The sequence below is a fragment of the Melanostigma gelatinosum genome, assembly GCF_949748355.1.
Source record: "Melanostigma gelatinosum genome assembly, chromosome: 13".
Taxonomy (NCBI): domain Eukaryota; kingdom Metazoa; phylum Chordata; class Actinopteri; order Perciformes; family Zoarcidae; genus Melanostigma; species Melanostigma gelatinosum.
In genome coordinates, this window is record NC_136646.1 from 16,663,110 (window position 1) to 16,673,418 (window position 10,309).

Below are 10,309 nucleotides of genomic sequence, written 5' to 3' on the forward strand. Positions count from 1 at the left end.
TTACACATTCTCGTGTTTTAGGGCCTAATCTCTCTCGAGTCTCTGCTTTTTTCTTTCTTTGCAGTCAAGACACCTTCCAAACTAGCTGTCACCTGTGACATTGTCATGAGTTCACAAGAGCCCGCCCACGTCAACCAGAGGCAGCGACCAGAGCAGCCACAGCTGATGAGGAAGGACCGAGTACTTCCGTTAGATTTTCACTGGAACTTAACCTCTGAACAAAGAGGGGGGGGGGGGAGCTGCCTCCCCTCCCCTGCCTGCTCTCTCTACTAGGAGCAAAAAGGAGGGGGCCGCCCCTCCTTTGCCTGCTCCCTCTGCTCTGAACAAAAAGGAGGGGGGGGAGCTGCCTCCCCTCCTCTGCCTGCTCCCTCTGCTCGGAGCAAGGAGGGGGGCTTTCTAAATTTTGCAGCAATAAATATTAACTAAAATCAACACTGTAATACTACCCCACACTAGCCATGCGATAATATAACAGTGATATTATTACGAACAACAATTGGTAGGGAAGGTTGCATCACTGTTCTTTTATCCTCGGGAGGATCCGTGTACTTTAACCCGAGAGGGAACCGCTGTTCTACCTATATTACACGTGTTTTACTAGTGTTTCTAGGATCTAATCCCTCTCGAGTCCTTATTCGGGCGCCATGTTACGTGATATCTGGGGGGTGACCCCTCACGATTTTTTAATCCGATAATAAAAAATTGAAAAATTAATAATTATTAATTTTTTTTAAATTTTTATTATTAGAATAAGTATCAGTGTGGTTTGGGCATTTCAAGAATGCCATCAGTAATGTACCGAGCTGGATCAAACACAACTTACCTCAGGGGATGAAGGGGATCATCTGAGGCGTAACCCCCCTCTGGGCTCGATTCTCAGGAAAATATGAAGAAAAGGACTTGGTCGAAGAAACTAATTCGTTATTTATTTATTTGCATTTAAATCAAAGTATAGTCTCTTGGTCCAAAATGCAGAGGAAAATCGTTAACTGAAAAATATAAGAAAAATCACCTAAGTATTCAAAAACCCCTTCAGAGTAGTTTACAGACAAAGGATCTTAAAACACTGACTCAGCCAGCAGACGTAATGCTGTGTAGCTTACGGAGGAAAAAGTTAATGATTCACCCAGCGCAGGACTGGACAGAGTGAGCTTTCTCTCCTGTTTCGACTTCAAAAAACCTTCTAAGTTTTCTTAAAAACTCAGACTCTCAAAGTCCGGAGACTCTGCAAAAAGTTAAAGTTCTCCTCCGTGCAGGCCGGAGCCCGCACGGGATTAGAGACTCCGTCCAACTCCTTCTCCAAAGCTGCTTCAAGGTCCTGCTACAAGTGTCTCTGCTGTTTCAAAACTGCCCCTATATACTCGTCCGGGCCTCAGATGTCTGACTTCAAACGGATTCCTACCCTTCACATCACTTGATTGATGACACAAAAACCCTTACTTCAGCGTAATCTTTGAAAGCCAGGTCTGCCTTCGTGGTCCATATGAGCTCCTCAGCATTTTTAGCGACGCCACTGTCAAGGCTAAGTTATTTATGCTTCCCCCCAGGCTACTCTTACTGATCTGACCGCCTCATAGGTTCTTCCTGAAACCGCTGACTCTGTCTTTGTGAATTCGTCTGGGATTTTCCCTTCTGTCTTCTCTAGACTAGGTGGCGTCTCAGTCTTCCTTCTTTGTGTGAATTTGCTGGCTCAGCTCTTGGACTTCCCCATGAACCGAGGAGAGCATCGGGGGGGGGGGGGGGTGAGGGTGTGTGTGTGTGTGTGTGAATGAGTGTGCGCCCACCCGTACACATCAGTGCAACAGGGGTTTTGGACATCCGCCTCAGAGACTCAGAGTCATATGCCTGATTTAAACAACGGCTTTGCTGGTAGAGACATCACTACTTCGCAAAATCTCCACCGTGTTCAACAGCCGATACAGAGTACTGATCCGATACTAGTGTTTATTTGATAAGCTGTATGCCTCACTGTGTGGATGTGATGATCAAAGTACGACTCAAGCGCAGAAAACAGACCAGAGTTTGCAAAAAAATCAATGTTTTACCGAGGCTCAGTTCAAAACAAAGCAGATTTCAGGAATGAAAGGAATAGTTACTGACGCAGGAAACCTCAACTAAAAAATGACTGAAACAATCTGGCAACTGGTAGGTGAACAGCTGGGGTTTAAGTACAGGGGAGGTCTGATGAGCAAAAGGAACACAGGTGCGGAACAAAACATAACAATTAAATATAGAGATATAAATGTGCAGAATTGTTATTTAATAAAATAATGGTATCAGATAACTGATCAGCAAATTGTCACCAATACCTGATCCAGTATCGGTGCATTGCTACTATCAGATGGATGAAAGTCCTATTTACAAATCTTATAATAAATCAACAGTTACTGATAAAAAATCTGCTTTAATCAGATTCATTTAGGCAGGCACGTGCACAGACATTGACTGCCTTGTATCCAGCCAGGACCACCACTTTATTGGTGCCCAAGTAGACGGTAAACACAGAGCCATGTTTCTTCGAAAGCTGTAAAAAAAAAAATAAAAATGTAGAGTCTAAGATCGCGGACATTTCTAATGACGAAAGGACCTTCAAATATATAACAAAATGGATTTCTTTTGCGATACGACAGCTTAACTCACCTCACACAGGGTAATGTATGGTCTCTTGAGATCGAGCTGCAACAGGTTGCCAAGCAGGGGAAGAGGCCTCGGACCTGGTGGCACCTTTCCGAATGGCTGGGAGGTGAAACTATGGGAAACGAGATGGAGGACGAGCAGGAGAGCAACGGCCCCTAACAAAGCGGTGGGACTAGAGCAGAGGTAGACGACGAAATCCTCAAAAAGAGACATTTGTTCCGCTGTTAAGGTACACCTCCGACTAAACCTTGCAGTTAAACCACAAGCTCAAAACTTATGTGGCCTGGAACGCTATTGTATAAGCTCTCGGGTGACTCATTTTCTACCCACCCATCTTGACTCTGCAAACTCTCAGGAGAGCAGCAAATCGCAAAGGAGAGACTAAGCTGAATAACGTGTTTGTTTGAAGATTAACTTTACAGTACCTGATCTTGTTCAAATAACAGAATGTCCTACAAGTCTACACCAGTATCCGTTTTTGGCTTGTTAATACAAATATGGGGACTCTACGGGTCACAAACTGCTGAGACATGAGGGCAACAGGGACAATGTTATGGCAAAAACACCACCATTATGTTGTGGCCGAAATTAGGAGAAGAGACGTGGTAGTTGGAGCAGCAACCAGCGGAGACCGTTTATTCTTGTGTACACAAGGATGTGTTTACAACAAAGTGTCAGAGTTATAATGTCTGACTTTGTAACTGTTGGTGGACTGTACCTTACGTCACAGTCCACCAATCAAATCCCTTTGATTGAACAAATACAAAACACATCTGGTCCACTCATCATGTGATGCCCTCTTTGCAGGTCAAATGATGTTGGTGTGTAGTTTTCTGGGACATGCTCTGTTAATCTTTTAAAAACATGTTTATACAAGCTGTGTTCAAAGTACCAAATTATATGAGGTCTCATATACGGTTATTCCCCAACATATTCCTTTGTCTGCACTGATTGGAGTGTGTTTTGGGGCTGCTGCTACAGACCTGGATGAGCTCACTGACACTGTGACATCGTAACAACAATAAACCCTGGTTTACTGCAAGACTCATGCAGCTTCGTCGGGCTAAAGAGGAGGCCTACAGAAGTGGGGACAGGATCCTGTACAACCAGGCCAGAAACACACCGACTATTAAATCGTTTTTTTCCACCACAACCAGGAACTGGTATTTGCTACAATTTGCATAGAGCATTATTTAATTTAAAAAGAATAGCGACACATATACAGTTGGTCAGTTTCATGGTACATGTAAAGTACACAGTTACAATGACGTAAATTCCCTTTGTTAAATACGATACACTGTATTTCAAGATAACTCAAACCTTCAATATCAGCAGGGCAAACCTTTCCATTTGTACGTATATAACATTGCAATTGATTCAAGTCATACATGTAATGAGAAAACAAATTGTGCAAAAACATGAACAAATGTAACAAAAGTCTAAATTAGGAGGTTAAATCCTTTAAAAAGACCAATAAGCCACATATCTGTGCCTTTCTGGAATGTCAGTTTCTACTTTACTTTGCGCACACACACACATCTGGTGACGTGAAGAAAGCGCTGTAAATCATACAAAGCTGTTAAAAGGGTTGATTACTGTGAGCGCTCTTTGCTTTCGTGTAAGACAGTAAATACATTCATATCACGTCTGTGAAGTCAGAGGGATTTTCCAAGAGTAGGAATGTCATTTGTACCCTCAAGTTAATGTGATCACCGATTCATCCGAGAATATCCTTTTTGATCTCGAACACGGATGAAAAGCAGGCAACTGAGAATCCATTTCTCATTTGGTTTTTTTGAAACTTCAAATGTTTTTCTAAATATTCCTACAGAATACATAAATGCTCCAACAACGTATTTTAAGTACAATCAAGGCTTTGAGACTGTGATAAATTGGGCACGCTCTGAAATGAGGTTCAAACATTGAGCTGATCATTCTCCCTCAGAGCAAGGCATCTATTTCAAGTTTTTACCATCTATATACAGTGTTCACTATCTATATACAGCCGTTTTGTTTTTGTATTGCATTTCCTGGAGTTCCCTGAAGGAGCAGCTCTACATTAAAGATGACACAGCAGTAGTTTGTCCACTGCGCAATAACAATTTCTTAGTTATAATATTTAAGGACAATTATAGCACTGTTTTACTACAGTCTGGATGAAATCAGGAATCATGTGTTTCCATACTCTCTGCACCACACACACACAGTGTGAAATGCATAGCAAGAAAAATGGAAAAAAAACGTACAAAAACACCTCAAAGGTTATTGCAGTTATTGGTTGTTGCATCATTCCATGTGTCAGAAAGCTGATAAGATCCATAACACAGAGTGTTTCCCAATATGTAAGGTCCTATGTGCTCAATACAAGTTAGCAAGAAGCAGCATTGCGGTTGACGAGCAACTCACCAAATCATAATTTAAAAGCAGTTTTAATGGATTTTTCCCCTTTATCAAGTCCTACGAATTATTACTTGTTATTTGTTTTGTTTTCCATAGAAAAACATTAAAGACAACAGTAAGTCCAATATTTTTAATTGTCAAGTATTTCTCTCGAACAGAAAAATAACAGTGTATAATTGTACATTCTTGTCATTTTTAGATGCAGGCTACATGGGCTATCGGCAATAGGAAGAGGCAAGCCTTGATTTATTTATAGTGGGCTAATACATGATATGTCATTTATGCAATATAAGAAAGTAAACCCATGACAAATTCTACAAAACCAAGTACATTGTTTTGTCAAAATCATCAACAGTGACCTGGAAGCAGCAATATATAGGCTAATGAAGCCGTGTCTAGCCTGTGTTTCTTTGTAACTTGTATACAGTTTGAACAATCTGTAGGAATTTGGACGTATTCACTTATTCAGAGTGAGACAGCTCGTCAGCCATTATATGCAACTGTTGTATATTTACACAAATAGATGTACTTTTCCGGCTGCTCAGTATGTTCTGCTACCTGTGAGGGCGAGTTAAACAATATTCATGTCACGGGCATGTACAGTTACAGTATAATGCCATGCTACAGCTCTCTTCCTCATTGGCGACTGACGGCACACAGCTCATGAGGTGAAGGGGTGAGGATGAAGCCCACAGCCGGAGTCAGATCCAGTTCTTCCTCTGGGACTCCAGGTGGAGGAGTGAAACGAAAGCGCTGGAGGAGGGAGGTGAAGAAGAGGAAGAGCTCCATCTTTGCCAGACTTTCTCCAGGACACGCCCTCTGTCCTGTGAGAAAACAGGCTTCAGATAATCTGAAAAACTTTTGATTGGTATTGAAAAGTAGTGTTTGCTGAGCTCGCTAACCTGCAGAGAAGGGCATGAAGGCATCTCTCTTGACAAACCGCCCATCCTTGTGCAAGAAATGGGCCGGATTAAAGGTGCGTGGACTCTCCCACTCACTTTCATCCCACAGAACAGATGTCAGAAGAGGAAACACAGTGGTCCCCTTGAAGGAGACATTTATTAATGCTTACAATGTTTTAAAGAGCACTTCCATCTACATACAGCTTTCTAGAATCAAGCATGCAGTCGCATCATGTTTCATGATTCAGAGTGAACTGGAAGACTTCTTTTCATCAGTCAGATTCTTACCTTTCTTATGAAATAGCCCTGAAAAGTCACATCTGTGCTGGTGATGTGAGGAATAGAGATGGGAAGGATATTGGTGAATCTCTGTGTCTCATGGATGACAGCGTCAGTGAAGGGAAGGTTCATCCGGTCCTGTACCTTGACCTGACGGCTCCCAACCACCGTACTCAGCTCTGCCTGGACCTGGTCTGGAAATTAGAAAAGAAGTCACAGTGGCTAAAAAACAAAGCAGCAGTAAAGCATGTTTTTATCACCAAGTCTGTAGAAAGACGAACATGATTGCTTTTTATAGTCATTTGCGTGAACACACTGCACAATACATTGCTATATCACAGAATTTAGCACAAGCTAGGAAAAATTCATCTCAATGCCATTAGTGTCATTTTACGACCAGCTGGTAGAACATTGCACTCATAGTAATCGGTCGAAACTAAGGAAGTTAAGTACTTTTGGTGCATACAGTTTCAATGGGGTTCTTTTTCCAGGTGTTACTGTTCAAATAGGCATGATACCATGGACAAAACAAATTTAACCTTTATTCTTTGGTTAGTTGTAGTTTCAAATTACTGTTTGGAAGTAAAAACTAATTCTCCTGGGTTGCAGCAGTCAGGATATCTTAAAGTCAGAGTTAGTCATAGCAAGCCGACTGGTAATAGTCTTTTCCAATGAAAGTAGCGAGCAGTACTCGATCCAAAGTTGCTAAATCTAGCAAGACAGTAAGGCAAGTTTATTTGTATAGCACATTTCAACAACAAGGTAATTCAAAGTGCTTCACATAAAACCATTAAAAGCATCAAAACACAAGGCAAAAGAAAAGGAGATTTCAAAAACAATTAAAAAACAGTGTAAGAAATAAAATGCAGTCGTAAAATGCAGAAATGCAGGAAATTGATGAATATATCAATTGAATGTGGTTCAATTAAAGGCAGCAGCAAACAGAAAAGTCTTCAATCTTGATTTAAATGAGCTGAGGGTCTCAGCAGACCTGCAGCTTTCTGGGACTTTGTTCCAGATATGTGGAGCAGAAAAACTGAACGCTGCTTCCATGTTTAGTTCTGACTCTGGGAACAGAAAGTAGACCGGTCCCAGACGACCTGAGGGGTCGGGATGGTTCGTAAGGTAGCAGCAGATCAGAGATGTATTTTGGTCCCAAACCATTCAGTGCTTTTTAAACCAACAGCAGGATTTTAAAGTCAATTCTTTGTTGGACAGGAAGCCAGTGCAAAGACCTCAGAACTGGAGTGATGTGGTCCACCCTCCTGGTCTTAGTGAGGACTCGAGCTGCAGCGTTCTGAATCAGCTGCAGCTTTCTGACGGATTTTTTACAGAGACCTGTAAACACACCGTTACAGTAGTCCAGTCTGCTGAAGATAAATGCCGAGTTGACAGCACTGACAGCTCGTCCCTTCCGGCCTTCCTCCAAAGCCAAAGAGCAGTGACAGAAGTCGTGCTCCAGGAGACGCTCCTCACCCTAAACGCATGGTTTTCTCCTCACAGGCTTCAATTTTGCTCATGTGAGCAGAGATGTTCTGCATGGAGTGACGTGAAAGTACTCGCAAAAGTAATAAGCGTGTATAGTTGTTTGAGCTGCACACGCCTGATCTACACACGTGCATGGATCTCATTTGTGCTTGTGGATTTTGACATTGATCTGCCTTCATACCATTGGCCAAAAATTATAATGAACGTAAACAACAAACATGGCTATTGTTAGTCACAGCTGTCAAGCTAGCAGCTTGTGGAAGACTCCAGTGACGAGCAATGAACGCACGAGCAGAACACGTGCAGGCAGGCAGGAATTTAAGCAAGTAGAATTGAATGATTGGTCGGGCTTATTACAGTCCTGCGACAGTCACAGATACCAGATTTGTTTTGTCAAAGCATTTGATTCATTGATTACTGTCAGAATGTAATGAACTAAACGACAACTGCACAAATGGTGCAGACACAATGGTATATCAAGGTAACTGGATTTTATTCGAACAAATACAACATGAAAATTGTATTTACTAGTCATAGGCTCCATATGGCCACGAAAAATTGGGCTCATTGGAAATCCAACCCATTGACCTTTGCAGCATGTTGTTCCATCTGTTCTCTCCCTCTTTCCTGTCAATCTTTGACTGCATCAAATTAAGGTAACATTTTTGTATTTTAACTTCTACTACTATGTTAAGTACCCCAGTTGATTGCAACAGCTCTAAGCATATTACTTGCCTTGTATTTGAGGATATTTGGCCATGAGCAACAGAGCCCATCTCAGTGTAGTTGCTGTCGTATCGGTACCAGCAGCAAAGAGGTTGCTAACAGTTGACACAAGGTTGTCCATGTTGTAGAATGACTCCGTAATCCCTAAATTCTTATGAACAGATTAAAGATTAAATGTGTTAAAACTTAATTTTAAAAGGCGTTCTTGCCATTTTTCATCCTCGAGCTATTGGCCATTTTTATAGAATTAGAATGGTGAAGTTTTATGGATTCATGTTAATCATCAATTAAGTCGTTAAAAAAAACAAATGAATAATTATAGATTCAAACCTTGTATTGTGATATCACACTTGATTTTAATACCTCTATTTTCTGTTTGTGTGCCAGAAACGAGTCCACAAATCCTCTGCACATCTGAGCATTCAAAGTTTCTTGTAAATGTCCGATCAGCTGCTTTATTTGTTTTCTGCTTTCAGCGACATTCTTCCTGAGACGCATCCTGTTGCTCACCCATTGAAATATCCACGGGTAAATATTGTACAACTGTTGTAATTGAATAGAGAACAAAACAATTCAACATGTTATTATCTGTACAACACGACGGCACAATATGCATGACATGAGTCTGTAATTCTCACTATAACCCACAAAAGGTAAATCTAATAGTTTATTTAATGAAAGACAAAGTGGTACCTGTATTGAAGGAGAGCCTGAAACTCGAAAGTTGTCATTGGCTCGGTCTACCATACATGTAAACTCTGCATCACTGTAATCAAATCTGCTGCCATAGACAATTGAACAGATGATGTTGGAAACTGCATAGTTCATTGACTGGGTAGCACTGAAGGGTTTCCCTAAAACAAACAAAAGATGAATGAGCAAAACAACAATATGAAATCCTTATGAAGACACAATACAATACAGGAGAAGAGTTACCTTCATGTCTTTCGAACACTTCGTTCAGATATTGAATCTCCTCAATGATTTTATCTTCTGCCGCTTTTTTGCCCATCCCAAAGTCTCTCAGGTTGCTCAGAGCAAAACGCCTCATTTCTTTCCATGAATCCCCATTGGCAAATATGATTCCTTTACCTGAAGTGAAATGAAGTACACATCTTTTTCTCAAATGTTATTTGAACTTTTTGAAATTGGATTACATCGTCACAGCACCATGGTTGTAGCGATGGAAAAATAAGTCGGTTGGTCTACTACTTTTGTCCAGACAGATATCTCGAGAACTATTGGATGAATTGCTACGCAATCTGGTACATTCATCGTTCCTAGAGGATGAATCCCCCAAATCCCTGACTTCTGTGATGATGAAGTACGTTCAAAGGCTTGTCAAAGACTTAATCAACTTCTAATGCAAAAAGCCTGTCAGTGTCTCAACCACGTCACATGTACGATGGACTTCAGGCTGCTCCTCAAGGTGCTGCTTCCTACACCTGCACCATGAAGACTGTCCTGACAGGCAGAACCACTGCCTGGTTCAGGAATAGCCCTGAGAGTTTCTTCCTTGGGGTCAATAGTTATCCGAATCAGTGACCAAGGCTGGCTAATGCAATCACTCAGGCTATCACACGTTGTTCTCTTTGCACACACATCACCAAGGCTAACCACAACAACTATGCCCTTTAACAGTATGAACTCATTTTGCATTCTAAACTACACAACATTTGCATTGCGGAGCAATTGAAACAGCGTCACCCATGGAAGAAGCTTTTAGCTCAAAGTACAACTGTGCCTTACGCAGCCGCTGCAGACTGTGAGCTGTGTGATGTTAACATTGTCGTTGGATCAAATATATGCGTCAGATGAACTTATACTGTGAGTGGTTATCACTAAAATCTGCTGCTTTGTACTTACTATGTGAATGA

At 41.4% G+C, this 10,309-nt stretch overlaps 1 protein-coding gene across 1 annotated transcript; it reads right to left on the reverse strand.

Annotated features, from left to right (window-relative positions):
* Positions 1 to 5,673: 5,673 nt before the first annotated feature.
* LOC306786845 (cytochrome P450 2K1-like) lies at positions 5,674 to 9,483 on the reverse strand (the record flags this gene model as incomplete). The annotated part of the gene is made up of 7 exons (XM_079281734.1): positions 5,674 to 5,861; positions 5,940 to 6,081; positions 6,228 to 6,412; positions 8,442 to 8,583; positions 8,796 to 8,975; positions 9,126 to 9,286; positions 9,369 to 9,483. The coding sequence occupies 7 exons, from the start codon at positions 9,481 to 9,483 to the stop codon at positions 5,674 to 5,676; spliced, it is 1,113 nt and encodes a 370-aa protein (XP_079137860.1).
* Between the last annotated feature and the right edge of the window lie 826 nt (positions 9,484 to 10,309).